This window comes from Neofelis nebulosa, chromosome 16 (assembly GCF_028018385.1).
Source record: "Neofelis nebulosa isolate mNeoNeb1 chromosome 16, mNeoNeb1.pri, whole genome shotgun sequence".
Classification (NCBI taxonomy): Eukaryota; Metazoa; Chordata; class Mammalia; order Carnivora; family Felidae; genus Neofelis; species Neofelis nebulosa.
Genome location: NC_080797.1, coordinates 37260646 through 37278668, shown reverse-complemented (window position 1 = coordinate 37278668; position 18023 = coordinate 37260646). Strand labels below are relative to the sequence as shown.

General features: G+C 38.3%; 1 protein-coding gene across 3 annotated transcripts in view; it reads right to left on the bottom strand.

Moving 5' to 3' along the window:
- FBXL20 (F-box and leucine rich repeat protein 20) overlaps positions 1–18023 on the bottom strand; it is a 103990-nt gene that overhangs the window by 46328 nt on the left and 39639 nt on the right. For all 3 annotated transcript variants that reach the window (XM_058704616.1, XM_058704617.1, XM_058704618.1), the window contains one exon: positions 680–741. In XM_058704616.1, coding sequence (XP_058560599.1) covers positions 680–741 — 62 coding nt within the window. The remainder of the gene's footprint in view (positions 1–679; positions 742–18023) is intronic.

Sequence of the window (18023 nt, the reverse complement as noted above, 5' to 3'; positions counted from 1 at the left end):
TTTTATCTTTAAAATAAAGGTCTGTAACTCTTCTTTACAGTATCTCAATATATGTAATATTTTGTTGCAAATACAAGTTACTTCATGGTCATATTTGACTTTAGGAATAAGAAGTGGGGGCAAGGGATGGATCAGAATCACTTCAAAAAATCAGCACTGGGGTACCTGGGTGGCTCAGTAGGTTAAGTGTCCGACTTTGGCTCAGGTTATCTCATGGTTGGTGGGTTCCAGCCCTGCATCAGGCTCTGTGCTGACAGCTAGGAGCCTGGAGCCTGCTTTGGCTTCTGTGTCTCCCTCTCTCGGCCCACCCCCCTGCCCCCCCCGCTCCCCGCTCATGCTCTGTCTCTCTCTCAAAAATAAACAAACATTTAAAAAAGATGAGCACTATAATAAAATAAAATGTATTATCTCCTTCACATTCTATCTAAGAATAGGGCAAAAGAAAACAAGTAAACAAAATCATATATAAGTACAAATCAGGAGAGAACTGTTACTAAACATTTAAAATTTTGATTCATATCTAGAACACAGAGTTAAGATTAACAAAACAACCAATAAATTTACAAATTCAGATAATCCAGATCCTATACATACATGAAAATTATCAACAAGTCTAAAAATTTTTAAATAGACAATATGACACACACACAACCAAACTAAAATCAGCATTCAGACTTACCGTAATAGGAGTTCTTTGGGAAGTTTTTTATTGATTACAGCTTCATCACTATTTGAGAACATCTGCAAAAACAAAATCAGTTAGTGTTACTTAACATTTTATTATGTTCAACTCAAAGTTTAGAGGCAATCCTCTAAAGAGAGGGGTGGGTAAGTATAGTGGGTATAATAAGCTAAAGTCATATTTTCAGAGACTCTTTAGCCTGAAAAACATCTGAGACATTTAATTTGTTCCTTGTCTGTAGAAAAAATTAATAGCAATCAGAGGGATGACATTATGTGGCAGTTATTATTTTAAGTGTTTTTCATGTATTAATGTACTGAATCTTCGTATTATCCTTAATCTTCACTTTCCACAAAAGGAAACCGAATTGCAAAAGGTCTCGTTGCTTAAAATCACATTACTGTACAGTGACCATTTAAAAGTGCCATTAATGGGGTGCCTGGGTGGCTCAGTCGGTTAAGCGTCCGACTTCAACTCAGGTCATGATCTCGCGGTCCGTGAGTTCGAGCCCCGCATCGGGCTCTGGGCTGATGGCTCGGAGCCTGGAGCCTGCCTCGGATTCTGTGTCTCCCTCTCTCTCTGCCCCTCCCCCGTTCATGCTCTGTCTCTCTCTGTCTCAAAAATAAATAAACGTTAAAAAAAATAAAATAAAATAAAATAAATAAAAGTGACATTAAGAGGAGTGCCTGGGTAGCTCAGTCAGTTGGGTGTCCAACTTCAGCTCAGGTCATGATCTCGCAGTCTGTGGAGTTCGAACCCCGTGTCGGGCTCTGTGCTGACAGCTCAGAACCTGGAGTCTGCTTCGGATTCTGTGTTTCCCTCTCTCTCTGCCCCTCCCCTGTTCAGACTCTGTCTCTCAGTCTCAAAAATAAGTAAACAAAACAAAACAAAAACAAACCATTAAAAAATAAAATAAAATAAAAATGCCTTGCTACCAATCCAAAGTTTAATTTCCTTATGTTTCTCTTCTCTACAGGATTGTTTCAAATTTCTAGCTCGATATACAAGTCTCCTTCATGACCAAACCCCACTATCCACATAACAGTTCACTCATTAGATTTATTGAGTTCCTACCATGTATCGGGCTCTGTGCTGATAAGGTAATTCTCCAAATCTAAGTCACATTTACTTGTTTAAGCAGATGATCAGAAACTGGGATAGGGAACATTCTCATTCTGAGTTTTATGTAACATGCAGAAAACCGGTAATGCTTCATAACCACATGCAATTTTGATGCACACAACTGATCATTTAACAAATTAATCAAATAACCCACAATGGATACTTTTTAAAAAATGTTTTATTTATTTTTGAGAGAGGGAGAGAGGGAGAGAGAGAGAGAGAGAGAGAGAGAGAGAGAGAGAGAGAGAGAGAAAGCGAGGAAGGGGCAAAGAGAGGGAGACAGAAGAGCCAAAGCAGTGAGCCAGATGCAGGGCTCAAACTCACGAACTGCAAGATCACGACCTGAACCAAAGTCAGATGCTCAACCAATTGAGCTATCCAGGCGCCATCCACAATGGGTACTTTTAAACAGAGCCACCATTTCTTCCACAAAGGAGATCAAGACTGTAAGCTTGTGCAGTAAGCCACATAAAAAACCAAACGCCTATACTCAATAAAAAGCAGAGTAAAAACAGCAAACACATGTCACTGAGGCTGAAATATGTACAGTCCCTGCTATTAAGTATTACACAGATGTCTCCTGACTTCAGGCAATGAACATTTACTGAACACCCTGTCAAATCAGGCACTTTTCAGGGCAACGAGATCCAAGGAAAAGGAGACGTTATCTCTGTAATTCAGGAGCTCTTGCTCTACAACGAACACAGAAATAAGTAAATACTTTATTAATTATTAGAGATAAATGACAAAAGGTATCTGAGAACAAGGGAAAAAATAACTAATTCTGCCCACAGAGGACATCTAAACTGGGTCTTAAAGGAAGGCCAGAAGTTAATTAAGAAAAAGGGGGAGATAAGATGTATGAGCATGAAGGCCTTAGCATTTAATGATTCAAAGTAGAAAAAGTAACGGAAGGGAAGTAAAGAGGTAGGGTAAAGTAGTGGAAAGAATCCCAGAAATCCAGAGTAATTACAATAAATATTTTCTGGTAACTCTAACAACCTATCTTCTAGCTAAATAAATGGAAAGCTCCATGAGGGCAGGGGCCATGGCTTTCACATTTGCTCATGATATTTCCAGGATTGAGCACAGAGCCCGATACATGGTAGGAACTCAATAAATCTAACGAATGAACTGTTATGTGGATAGTGGGGTTTGGTCATGAAGGAAACTTGTATATCAAGCTGGAAATTTGAAACAATCCTGTAGAGAAGAGAAATGTAAGGAAATTAAACTTTGGATTGATAGCAAGGACACAAACTAATAATATATTGAAATTATAGTTCAAATAAAAGATGATGAAGGTGTCTGTGAGATTACAGGGCTGGTGGAAATTAAAAAAAAAAAACTGGAGAAAAGGATTTTTGAAGAAGCAAAAAGACTTGGTGATGGAAAGTTGGACTATCAAGTTTCAGTGTAACAGATAATCTTATAATAAGAGCAATGCTATTAACTGACAATAACATGTTTTAGGAAATTATCTGACATCAAAGAATAATCTACTTCCTCATAATTTCTACCCATTAGTGGAAGCTATTAAAAAATCATCTTTCTTCTATAAGGCAATCTTTCAAATGAAGCCATCATATTCCCTCCTAAACAAGTTTAAGTTCTTCTCAAATGATATAACTTCTAAAACGCTAGTCATTATGATCATTCCTCTCTGGGTACTTTTATAGAGAAGAATGCATGAAGGAGTTACAATGCATTTAAAAACTGGAATAATCAAGGGTTGATGACATAAATAACAATGTCGTGCAAAGAAAGCTAAAGTATAAATGGAGACCTGGGAGCCTTTTCAGAGTAAGCACACAACATATATCTTAAGCTTAAGATCTTTGGGGAAAAAAAGCTTTTAAGTACAAAATAGACTCACTAAACACCCAATCTACTAGACCCTGCCCAACTCAAATCCACAAAAAGACAATCACTTATATATTAAAAATGCTAAACTCTTTATCTTGTGTACTCTAAGTGTTTATTAAATGCTACATATCTCACTTAGTAAAGCATTTTGCTCTCCTGAATATACACAATAAAATTGATTTAAAAAAACCCCATACACCTGCCATATGTTATTCACAGGACTTCTAGAACTCTAGATATAAAAAGGAACAAAAATCACACCCAGCAGTAATTTCTTTCCTTGCATCAGTCTATATAGACTGAATGGTGTTGTCTCTGTGGGAGCATGAAGGTAAGCAAAGGGAAAAAAGAATACAGTGTCCTGGGAGGATTTGGGAAACACCAGGCTTAGAGGACATCTGTCCAGATTTACATATTCCTCCTCTTCCTTCTGTACATATACATTCCACCTCAAGTTTGCAAGAAAGGATAAAATCAGTGGTTCACAACCTGTGGTCATCTGACCAGTAGCACCAGCATCAACTGGGACTTTGTTAGAAAGGTAAATTCTTGCGCTTTACCCCAGACCTATAGTAACAGAAATGGGGTGAAGAGGAGGTAGAGAAAAATAAGGGGAAGCTGTATTTTTTATTATAATTTTTTTAAGTTTATTTATTTTGAGAGAGAGGGAGAGATAGAGAGAGCGTGAACAGGGGAGGGGCAGAGAGAGGGAGAGAGGATCCCATGCATGCTCCAGGCTCAGAGCTGTCAGCACAAACTCATGAACTGTGAGATCATGACCTGAGCATAAACCAAGAGTTAGAGGCTTAACTGACTGAGCCACCCAGCCGCCCCAGGGCAATTCATATTTTAGAAGCCCTTCAGGTGACACCAATGCTTCCTAAAGTATGAGAACCAATGGACCAGATGAAGCAGATTGCTGATCTCAGGACTTAAGAAATTATAGCTCTATAAGATCTACATAACACAATCAGAATATTTTATTATTTGAAGTGACACAGCAGGAGCTTAAAAAATAATCCTAGAGGTAAACATAATAATTTTAGATGTTTTCTAGGAAACCCAAATGCCTTTTCCTCCAGTTCATGGCACTGCTGGTAAAATGTTTCATACAAATGACAGAATATATGTTTTAGATATTTTACTATTAGCTGAATCTAAACTTAAGGTTTCTCATGTAAAATATAAAGGTTGTCAAAACAAGTTAGATCCAGGGCATATAATGAATTACAACAAATTTGTGAAGAATTTTAGATATAATTGTTGTAGGGGAAGTGACTGATCAAATGTTTGACACTCTTAGGTAATCTGGTTTTTAACATGGGAATATAGCATTATGTATTTTTAACACGGGAATGTATCATTATGGATTTTTCTAATCTATCCGCAATTACAAGGATGTGGTCATGGGGAAAACATGAAAGCAACTAGTTTGTTCTCTATTAATTGTTTTAAGGTAGAACATCATCCCCTGAACAGACACTGCAAAAGCATTTATCTAGACATAGGACATTCTTAAATATTCAGGTTTTAAAAAATCTAAGTGACATGGTTTGTCATACACTGGCATTTATTGTTGCTGTGTATGAAGCTATAATTGTTTTTTTTATAAATTATATAGTTGAGAAATATAATGGCAGATAGGTTTAACAAAGTAAATAGTAAAGAAACTACTTGCTCAACAGTGACCCCTGCTGACTAAATTAGAGTATGGTTACCGTCTCCAAAAAAGGAAATATAAAAGATCTGATTCAGCTTTATGGAAGAAATACAAAATTTAATGACTATTTTGGTAGAGAATATTAGTTATCCATTCTCTTCTTCTAGAGTAACAGAACTCCCAATTTTTGGCTAGTACATGGCTATATGGAAAGAAGATTTTATTTCCCTTGCAGCTAGATAAAGCCAGGTTACTAAGTTCTGGCCAATGGGTAGAAGAAAAAGTGATGTGTGCAATTTCAGGAATGTCCTTAAAGGAGAGAAGGTATGCCCCTTCTTACTCCTTCTTTAATTTTGCTGCTTGGAATCTGGTTATGATGACCGAACTCCATTTTGTATCACGAAGTTGAAGGCCACAGTTTTAAAGATAAGCAAAAAATTAGAAAAAGCCTGTAAATGACTTACAGAGACACCATGCCTCTGGACTTTATAGGACAGAAAAATAAAATTTTATCATATTTAGGCCACTTTTAATTTGGGTCTCTGATACATGCACCTAAATTTACTTATTTTAGCTTTTAATTTTTTATTACATTTATTTATTTTTGAGAAATAGAGACTGAATGCAAGCGGGGGAGAGGCAGAGAGGGGAGACACAGAATCTAAAGCAGGATCCAGGCTCTGAGCAAGCTGTCAGCACAGAGCCGGACACGGGGCTCAAACCTACCAACCGTAGATCATGACCTGAGCTGAAGTTGGACACTCAACCGACTGAGCCACCCAGGCGCCTCTACTTGCTTTAGATTTTAAAAGGCATCTTTTGGGGTGCCTGGGTGGCTCAGTTGGTTAAGTGTCCGATTCTTGATCTCATCTCAGGTCCTGATCTCAGGGTTATGAGTTCAAGCCCCATGCTGGGCTCTGTGCTGGGCATGAAGCCTACTAACCACAAACAAACAAACAAACAAACAAACAAACAAAGTGACATCTCTTGTTTTGCAAGATGAAGAGTCCTAGAGATTAATTACACAAACACTGTGAGTGTATTGTACACTTAAAAATGATTAAGATGGCAAAATTTTTTTTTTTTTTTTTTTTTATTTATTTTTGGGACAGAGAGAGACAGAGCATGAACAGGGGAGGTGCAGAGAGAGGGAGACACAGAATCGGAAACAGGCTCCAGGCTCCGAGCCATCAGCCCAGAGCCTGACGCGGGGCTCAAACTCACGGACCGCGAGATCGTGACCTGGCTGAAGTCGGACGCTTAACCGACTGCGCCACCCAGGCGCCCCAAGATGGCAAATTTTAAGTTATATGTATTTTTCCAATTAAAAAAATTAAATTTTTTTTTAAATAAAAATTTAGCATTTCTGAATTTAGGACAATTAAAATTATTTCATTTTTAGAAATTTTTAACGTTTATTTTCTTTTGAGAGACAGAGCACAAGAAGGGGAGGGGCAGAGAGAGAGGGATACACAGAATCTGAAGCAGGCTCCAGGCTCTGAACTGTCAGCACAGAGCCCGATGTGGGGCTCAAACCAATGAACCATGAGATCATGACCTGAGCCAAACTCAGGCGCTCAACTGACTGAGCTACCCAGGCACCCCTAATTTTTGATTTACAATGAAATCAAAAGCATCTTTTGCACTTTATAAAATAATGTTACATTTTTTAATCCAGAGCAAGTTTTAACTATATATAGTAAAGTATAACCAATGGAGGAAAACAAATAAAACAGAACTTAAGGACCATTTGCTTCTCTTCAAGCAGGCTCTGTGCTATTGTTTATACTATTTTCTCTAAAGCACCTGTGCAACCAAATTTGCCTATTCTATCAGCAGAAATAGACTGACGTCCACTGGACATGCATAGGCCATGAAGCCTTTCCCAATCTCCCTAAACAGGATCTAACTGTTTCTTCCCCCACAAAACCACAAAGCACTCCAAAGTTCAGAACACCAGTTCTGAGCTAATGTAGCACTCCTTATATCAGACTATAAAATCTGAGAGGAAAGGGGCCTTTCCTCTACACAGGGGCCACGGTATAGTCAGCAACCAACACACAGTGCCTAGAAACAGGTGAACCAGTGAATGTTATACTGTAGGGATCTGTTAATACTCCTCTGACTATAAATTCCCAGCAGGTTTCCATGATTTTATCACTTTGTATCTTTACGGTAGAGTGCCTTGCCCCCAATTTTTTAAATAAAAATATTTAATAAATTGAATGTGACCCTAAATTTGGTAATTAAACACATATGACATCAGCACAGTAACAAACTGATAATCATTACAACAAACGACTTAACAACTGAAATATCTGGGGAAAAAACAAAATATCTGAAGAAACAAAAGTTTGGAGACTCGGCTTATGGCCCATTTATTTCAAGGAATATGAGCTACATTAAATTTCTTGTTTAAAAAAAGTTGTTAATTACTGTTTTCACGATTATGCAATTTTATATGTATATAGTATTTATTAACAGCTTTAAATAATTCACATACCATAAAATTCACTGGTTTTAAGTGTACATTCAATAATTTTTAGTAAATCTGTAAAGCTGTGCAACGATCACATTTTCTATGAATTTCCATCATCCCCCAAAATATCCCCCATGCTTATTTGCAATCCATTCATTTGCTGATATCCAACCTCAAGCAGCCACTAATTAGCTTTCTGTCTCTTTAGATTTTCTTTTTCTGGACATTCAAAAACAATGGAAACAAAAAACATCTCACTTTTGCATCTGGCTTCCTTTATTCTGCATTTCTGAAGCTCATCCATGTTGTAGCATGCACCAATAGTTCATTCCAGTATAAAAATACTGTTGAATACTACTTCAGTTTGTGAAATGCCATATTTTGTTTATCCATTCTCAGCTGACAAACATCAAGATTGCTATAAATATAATAATTTTTTTAAGTTTATTTATTTTGATAAAGAGAGTGCAAGTGGGGAAGGGGCAGAGAGAGAGAGAGAGAGAGAGAGAGAGAGAGAGAGAAGGAAGGAGAGAGAGAGAATCCCAAGCAGGCTCTGCACCACCAGTGCAGAGTTCCATGTGGGGCTAGAACTCACAAACCAGGAGATCCTGACCCAAGCTGAAGTGGGATGCTTAAATGACTGAGCCATCACTCAGGCACCCCTGCTACAATTTTTTTTTTTTAATGATCATGAATAATGCTTCTATGATTATTCTAAGTCTTTGGGTTGATATATGTTTTAATTTCTTATGTATAGAATCTAAGATGGAGAACTGCTGGGTTGTAGTCTATGTTGTTTGTTTAAAACAAAATTTTTTTAACATTTATTTATTTTCGAGAGACTGAGCATGGGAGGGGGAGGAGCAGAAAGAGAAAGAGACACAGAATCTGAAGCAGGATCCAGGCTCTGAGCTGTCAGCACAAAGCCTAATGCAGGGCTTGAACCCACCAACTGTGAGATCATGACCTGAGCCAAAGTCAGATGCTTAACCGACTGAGCTACTCCGCAGTGCCCCAAGTTTAAACTTAAAAAATTTTTAAGACCTGTTTTTGAGAGCATGAGCGAGTAGGGGAGGGGCAGAAGGGGAGAGGAAAGAGAGAGAGAGAGAGAGAGAAAGGGAGAGAGAGGGAGGGAGGGAGGGAGGGTGGGGTGGGGGAGAGAAAATCTCAAGTAGGCTCCACGCTCAGTGCGGAGTCTGATGCAGGGCTCCATCCCAAGACCCTGGGATCATGACCTGAGCAAAAATCAAGAGTCTAATGCTCAACTGACTGAGCCACCCAGGTGCCCCTTAAGATTTCCCCCCCTCCCCCACTCAAGCTCTCTTTCTCTTTCTCAAAAATAAACTAAAAAAAACAAAAAAAAAAAAAGTTTTTTTAAAGTAATCTCTAAACCCAACATGGGGCTCACTCACAACCCCGAGATCAAGAGTCACATGCTCACCAACTGAGCCAGCCAAGTGCCTCAGTTTACTTTAAACTTTTAAAGAAATGGGGGCGCCTGAGTGGCTCAGTCAGTTAAGTGTCCGACTTCGGCTCAGGTCGCTATCTCGCAGTCCGTGAGTTCGAGCCCCGCGTCAGGCTCTGTGCTGACTGCTCAGAGCCTGGAGCCTGTTTCAGATTCTGTGTCACCCTCTCTCTCTGGCCCTCCCCCATTCATGCTCTGTCTCTCTCTGTCTCAAAAATAAATAAACGTTAAAAACATTTTTTTTAAATAAAAAAATAAAAAAATAAAAAAAATGGGTGATGGGCATTGAGGAGGGCACTTGCTGGGATGAATATAGGGTGTTGTATGTAAGTGATGAATCACGGAATCTACCCTCCAAAACCAAGAGCACACTCGTATACACTGTATGTTAGCCAGCTTGACAATAAATTATATTAAAAAAAAAAAAAACTTTTAAAGAAAGCGATGAATCATTTTTCAAAGTGGCTAGACCATTTTACCGTCTCATCAGTAATGTATGAGGGTTCCAGTGTGTCCATATTTTTGCTATCACTTGTTCTTATCTATCTTTTAAGCTTTAGCCAGTTGGTATATCAAGGTTTCAATTTGTTTTTCCCTAAATACTAATGCATCTTTTCATGTTAGCCAAATGACTTCTTTGGTGAAATATGTATTCAAATCATTTGATTGATATATATATTTATTAAAGCTTATTTATTTATTTTAATAATCTCTACACCCAACGTTAGGCTTGAACTCACAACCCCAAGATCAAGAGTCACATGCTCTTCAGATTGAGCCAGCCAGGCACCCCAAGTGTTCTTTATATATTTAAGGACTCTGTATATATAATGGGCCTATATATATATATATATACAGACCCTTTACCGACTCTATGGTCTGCAAATATTTTCTCCCATTCTGTGGGTTGTGTTTTCTATTTCTTGATGGTATCTTCTGAAGGACAAATGTTTCTAATTTTGATAAAGTCCAATTTACCTTTTTTTAATGGATCATGCTTTTTTTGATGTCACATATAAGGATTCCCTACTTTTTGAAAGTCTGTTATGTGACTTTGCTTTTATGAAAGATCTACATTTGTAGCTGTTTTTAACTAATAAACTGATATCATCTCTTAATTGATAACCAAGATAACTGAAGAGGATCTTCGCTTTTATGAAAAAAGTCAAAAAGTGAAGAGTGTTCAGCGTTTGTTTTACAGTGAGCCGTTACATAGATAGTGTGCGCCTAGAGCAGTGAGAGTGGTGCTGCCAAGCTCCTTCCCCAAGAACTGCAGTCAGCATCTCAGTGTCAAGGTGCTACAACTTTGACCTGTGTCTGTGAACCTCTGTGCTCTATCTAGATTTATTTTGTGCATCTATTAGCAAGATGTATCCTAAGGCATCAGAAAAGCTGAAGAGATTTTTTTTTGGGGGGGGGAGGGTCTAGGAACACTCAATAAATTTCCCATATAGATTAATAACAATTGCTTCTTCACTTTGCACCATTTCAGTTTACAAAAGATTTCACAGGAACACTCTACTTTCAGATGGCAGGGGAAAACTGTATATGAACTCTGCCTAACCAAAGGTCATAAATATTATCTGCCATGTTTTTTTCTAGAAGTTTTATAATTTTAGTTCTTACATTTAAGTGTATGATCCATTTTGACTTATTTCTGGCATACAGTTGGAGGTGCAGTTGTGTATCTTTTACCATGCAGATATCCAATTGTTTCAATACCATTTGTTTAAAACACTATTCTTTTCCCACTACATTGCCTTTATTGAAAATCAACTGACCACAAATGTAAGCGTTTATTTTTGGATTCTCTATACTGTTACATTAATCTATAGGTCTATCTTTATGCAATAACTCACTGGCTTAACATAGCTTTATATCACTTTGAAATCAGAAGTGTAACTCCTCTTATTGTGTTCTTCATTTTGCATTTCCATAAAAATTTTAGAACCAGCTTGCCAATTTCTGCAAAAAAGCCAGCTGGGATTTTGATAGAGGCTACACTGATTCTATGGATCAATTTGGAGAAAACTGCCATCTTAACAATACTGAGTCTTCTTTTTTTTTTTTTTTAATTTTTTAAAATGTTTATTTATTTTTGAGACAGAGAGAGACAGAGCATGAACGGGGGAGGGGCAGAGAGAGAGGGAGACACAGAATTGGAAGCAGGATCCAGGCTCCAAGCCATCAGCCCAGAGCCCAACGCGGGGCTCGAACTCACGGACCACAAGATCGTGACCTGAGTCGAAGCCGGACGCTTAACCAACTGAGCCACCCAGGCGCCCCAATACTGAGTCTTCTAAACCGTGAACTTGGAATGTTTTGTTTTTTTGTTTTTTTTTTTTACATCTTCTTTAGTTTTTCTTGGCAATGTTTTATAATTTTCAGTGTTAGCACACCTGGCTGGCTCAGTTGGAAGAGCATGGAACTCCTGATGTCAGGGTCATGAGTTCAAGCCCCATGCTGGTTTGCAGCCTACTTAATTATAATTTTCAGTATATTAAGTCTTTTGTTACATTTATTGCCAAGTATTTTATGCTTCTTGATGCTAATGTGAATCAAATTGTATTTTTTTTATGTTTATTCATTTTTGAGAGACAGAGCATGAGCAGGGAAGGGGCAGAGAGAGAGCGAGACACAGAATCTGAAGCAGGCTCCAGGCTCTGAGCTGTCAGCACAGAGCCTGACGTGGGGCTTAAACTCACGAACTGTGAGATCATGACCTGAGCCGAAGTCGGATGCTCAACCAACTAAGCCACCCAGGCACCCCCAACCTGGGGGTTCATTCTAGGATTGTTTAAGGCTAGTATGTAGTACATCTTCTATTCATTTATGTTCAACCTATCTGTGGCTTTGAATCTAAAGTGTGCCTCTTCTACACAGCATAAAGTTCAATCTTTTTTTTTTTAAATCCAGTCTGACAATCTATGCCTTTTAAGTATGTAACTCATTCACATTTAATGTAATTATTTGATTTAGTTGGATATGTCTCTCATTTTGCTATTTGTTTTCTATATGTCTCATGTCTTTTGTTCTTCTGTTTCTCTTTTACTGTTTTCTTTTAAGTAGGTATTTTCTACAGTATCATTGTAATTTTTTTGTTGTTTAGAAAAAGTATCTTATCACAATTTTAGATTATTACTTATTTAATTCTGGCAAAATATAGGAACTTTGTTCCAACAGAAATCCATTTCATCCCTCCTTTTTGCTATTATCATATGTTACATACTTATCTTAAAATCCCAATAACACAGTTTTATAATTATTGTCTTACACAATGGTCTTTTAATTCAGTTGAACTAATATAAGAGAAAAAACTACTTATAATCTTCTATATTTATTCCTGTAATTAACTTTTACAGTGCTTTTCCTTCAAGTTACCATCTGGAATCATATCTTTTCAGCTTGAAGGACTTCCTTTAGTATTTCATGTAAAGCAGTATTTCATGTCTGTTAACAACAAATTCTCTGTGTTTGCTATTCTGAGAATGTCTTTACTTTGCCTGTATTTTTCAATAATAGCTCTGCTGGATATAGAATTCACTTAAATTATTTTTGAAAGGAAATTCACATAGATTACACAATTCAATGGCATTTAGTGTTTACAATGCTGTGCAACTGCCATGTCTCTCTAATTTCAAAGTTTTCATTCCCCCAGAACACCCAGTCTTCATTAAGTAATCACTCCTAAGACCTACCACCCCATATCCTCCCACTCCCAGGACCTAGCCAACTACTATTCTATCACTATAGATTTCCTTACTCTATTTTTTTTAAGTGTTTATTTTTGAGATAGAGGCAGAGCATGAGCAGGGGAGGGGCAGAGAGAAAGGGAAACACAGAATCTGAAGCAGACTCCAGGCTCTGAGCTGTCAGCACAGAGCCTGATGCAGAGCTCAAACTCACGAACTGTGAGATCATGACCTGAAGTCGGAAGCTTATCCAACTGAGCCACCAAGGTGCCCCCAGATTTCCCTATTCTAGATATTTCACATAAATGGAATCATTCAGTATGTGATCTTTTATATCTGGCTTATTTCATTTTTATGACATTTTTGATGTTTATCCATATAGTACTATATCTCAGTGATCCATTCCATTTTATGGCTGAGCAATATTCCATTGTATGGATATACCAAATGTTGCTTATTCATTCACCTGTCAATGCAGTTAGATTGTTTCAACCTTTTGGCCTTTGTTAATACTGCTGCTGTGAACATTATGATGTGTGCACAAGTACTTTTATGAATATTTGCTTTCAACTACTTTGGTATCTACCTAGGAGTTGAATTTCTAGATTGTAAAGGAACTGCCAAACTGTTTTTCACAGTAACTGCACCAATTTACATTGCCACTGACAAGGTAAAAAGTTTTAAATTTCTCCACATCAGGGGCACCTGGCAGGCTAGTCAGTGAGAGCATGCAACTCTTGATCTCGAGGTCATGAGTTCGAGTCCGTTGGGCAGAGTTTACTTAAAAAAAACCAACAACAAATTTCTCCACATTCTAGCCAATACTTATTTTCCTATTTTTTTCTACTTTTAATTATACCCATCCTAGTGGATAGAACGTGGTATTTTGTTATGGTTTTGCTTTGCCTGTCCCTAATGACAAATGATGTTGAGCAAATTTTCATGTGTTTGTTGGCCCATTGTATATCTCTTTGAGGAAATGTCTACTCAAGTCCTTGAGTAAAACTGGGTTGTTTTGTTTTAACTGATTTGTAAGTTTTTTTTTAATATTCTGGATATAAGACCCTTATCAGATATATGATTTACAAATAATTTCTCCCATTCTTTAGGTTGTTTTCTTCATTTTCTTGATTTGTGAATCTACAATTCTTAATTGGAAAATTTTACTTTCTACACTTTAATGGTTATCCAAGTGCTTTCTGGCTTCTGTTGTTTCTGGTGAAAAAGTCAGCTGTCAATCATATTGCTGTTCCCTTATATATCATGAAGTCTTTGTGTCTTGCTTTCCATATTTTTTCTTTGTATTTGGATTTATTTTTTTCAACGTTTTTTATTTATTTTTGGGACAGAGAGAGACAGAGCATGAACGGGGGAGGGGCAGAGAGAGAGGGAGACACAGAATCGGAAACAGGCTCCAGGCTCCGAGCCATCAGCCCAGAGCCTGACGCGGGGCTCGAACTCACGGACTGCGAGATCGTGACCTGGCTGAAGTCGGACGCTTAACCGACTGCGCCACCCAGGCGCCCCTCTTTGTATTTGGATTTAAACAGTTCAATAAGAACGTACCCAGGTGTAGACCGCTTTGTGTTAATCCTACTCACTCATATTTTTGTATGCATAGATATATGGTTTTCATCAAATTTGGAAAATTTCAGCTATTATTTCTTCAAATATTTTTTTCTCTTTCTCCCACCTCAATCTGAGACTTTACTGTATGTATTGTTGGCACAGCTGATGTCTCACAGATTTGAGTTCTGCTCATTTTGTTTCATTCTTTGCTTCAAATTGGATAATTTCTATTGTTCTGTCTTCAAGTTCATGGATTCTCTCTCTCTGTGTGTGACCTCCAATTTGATTTTTTGAGTTCCTCCTTTGGTAACCTTTTCAGTTGTTCTACTTTTCAACTTCAGAATTTCCATTTGATTCTTTTTTTTTAAATATAATTTATATCTCTTTATTCACATTCTCTATATAAGCCACTGTCATCATATTCCTCTTAAATTATTTAAATCTGATTTCCTTTAGTCATTAAACGTGTTTATATCAGCCTCTTTCAAAGTGGTAATTCATCTTTTACCTGCATATGATAAAGGATGGTAAGAAATACACTAAAGAGGGAACTGTAGAGCTTGCAAAAAAAAAAAAAATCAGTAGAAGAAATATAGCGGGCCTAGAACTTGGCACACTGGAAAATAAAACTATTCTTTATCTGTCTCTCAAGCCCTAAGATTCTCAAAATAAGAACTACCCACAGGATAAATATCAGATCAAAGATGGGACAAGCTCCTTTTAAAAACCTCAGAAAATTTTATAAAAATATTATTTTTTTTTACCTTATTTGAGAGAGGCTGGGACAGTGTGAGTGGGGGAGGGGCAGAGAGAGAGAGAGACAGACAGACAGACAGACAGACAGACAGAATCCCAAGCAGGGTCCATGCTGCCAGTGCAGAGCCCAATGCAGGGCTCAAACTCACAAAACCATGAGATCATGACCTGAGCGGAAACCAAGACACTTAACCGACTGAGCCACCCAGGTGCCCCAAACTTCAGAAAATCTTAAAGCCGTGACTACTTGACTCTCTCAACTAGACAAAAAGTCCTCTAAGAAGCTTAAGGGAATTAAGCTACAACAGCCTGACACAACCAAAGTAGAGAAAGGCCTGTCTTAAAAAATGAGTTCTAATGTTGTAGCTTTGGGGGACACAGTAGAACACAAATCAGATTCATAGAAAATCCTAGAAATTAAAATTTTTTTTAATGTTTATTTTTGAAGGAAGGAGAGACAGAGCGTGAGAGGGGGAGGAGCAGAGAAAGAGGGAGACACAGAATCTGAAGCAGGCTCCAGGCTTTGAGCTGTCAGCACAGAGCCTGAGGCAGGGCTTGAGCCCACAAACCGTGAGATCATGACCTGAGCTGAAGTTGGGTTCTCAACTGACTGAGCCACCCAGGCGACCCTGAAAATCCTACAAATTTTAAAGGAAGATGTACCAGCTGGATTAAAAGGGACAGAGACTATTCAAAATGAAAAGAGGCCTGTGGGATTCCAATTTTCTATAGGAAGGAAGTATGCTGAGAAAGCTATTCAGCTTCATAAGACATTTCTTATGTAGAAGGAGAGACTTCTTAGAAAGCAGCATTAAGAGTCCAGAATGTGGTACCAAGAACCACAGAGAACAATGGATTAGGGAACCATTCTCATGAAGTTCCCTAGTCACATTTCCCAGTCAAGGCACATTTCCTGCTCTTGGAGTAGATGACCCTGACAATATGTGCCCAGCTAGATTTCAGAACTGATATGAACCAACAACTGCTATGTGCCATGTGCTATGTGTTATCTCCCCCTTTTTAGGGGAATGTCTATAGCCACTATTCTATTCCTGTGACAACAGTGTATATTGTGTATATGGGGCAGATAAATTTTCTTTTTAGTTCCTAGGTCTCTGGATCAAGAGGAACTGCACATGAGGACTGGGAGGGGATATTTTGCACGTGATATACTGGAGCCAGAGGGAGACCATAGTAGAAACTCATAATAACAGCTTTCAATAAATCTTATTTCCTTGTGGCAATGCCCTTTTGCAATGGGATTTTACTGCACCTCCCTTCAAAAGGTACAGTCTGTTTTCCCACTCTCTGTATCTGAGTTGACATGGTGACCTGATCTAACCAAAACAATGTGGTGGAAGTAACACTGTTACTTCCAAAGCTAAGCCTTAAAAGACATTGAAGCTTTACCTTCTTGAAACATTCATGCCACCATGTAAGAAAACGTCCAGGCTTTCTGAATGATGACAGACCATGTGGAAAAGAGTACCAGCTGACAGTGATACCCAGGTGTCAGACTGTTAAGAAGCTATCTTAGACGACTCAAGTCCCAGTCAAGTCACTAGATAACTGCAGCTTCATGAATGACTTTTCCAGTGACCAACACAAGTCCTGCCAGGCGTAATTAAATGTTTTAAGCCACTAAGTTTTAGTGGTTGTTAACACCAAAAACGATTAAAAACAGGCTCTATGTTTTTTTTTTTATTTTAATTTTTATTTTTTTTACGTTTATTTATTTTTGAGACAGAGAGAGACAGAGCATGAACAGGGGAGGGTCAGAGAGAGGGAGACACAGAATCGGAAACAGGCTCCAGGCTCTGAGCTGTCAGCACAGAGCCCGACGCGGGGCTCGAACTCACGGACCGCGAGATCGTGACCTGAGCCAAAGTCGGCCACTTAACTGACTGAGCCACCCAGGCGCTCCATAGGCTCTATGTTTAAAGCTTATGACTCCTGAACTTGAGTAAAACTTGAGACATAAAAGGGTAGTCCAACATGGGTCAAATATTTTGGTTGGAGGAAAATTTCAGTAAGAGAGTAAGAATGAAATTTCAGGGGGCACCTGGGTGGCTCAATCAGTTAAGTGTCGGACTCTTGATCTTGGCTCAGGTCATGATCTCACCATTTGTGAGATCGAGCCCCACACTAGGCTCTACAATGGCATGCAGAACGTGCTTGGGATTCTCTCTCCCTCTCTCTCTCCCTCTGTCTCTACCCTGCACACGTGTGCTCTGCTCTCTCAAAATTAATAAATAAACTTGAAAAAATAAATAGAAAACAAGGGTCTTTCATGTTTAAAATAAAAAAAGAATAAAATTTTAGGATGCCCGGTTGGCTCAGTCAGTAGAGCATGTGACTCTTAATCTCAGGGTCATGAGTTTGAGCCTTATGTTGGGTGTAGAGATTACTTAAAAATAATTAATTAAAATAAAATAATAAAGAGCTCTTCCTCTCCTTAAAATAATTTTCCGGGGCACCTAAGTGGCTCAGCCGGTTAAGTGTCTGACTTCAGCTCAGGTCATGATCTTGTGATTTGTGACTTTGAGCCCCACATCAGGCTCTGTGCTGATAGCTCAGAGCCTGGAGCCTGCTTCAGATTCTCTCTCTCTCTCTCTCTCTCTCTCTCTCTCTCTCTCTCTCTCTGCCCCTCCCCCACTCATGCTCTATCTCTCTCTCTCAAAACTAGATTTTTTTATTTATTTATTTATTTTTTAATTTTATTTTTTAATATA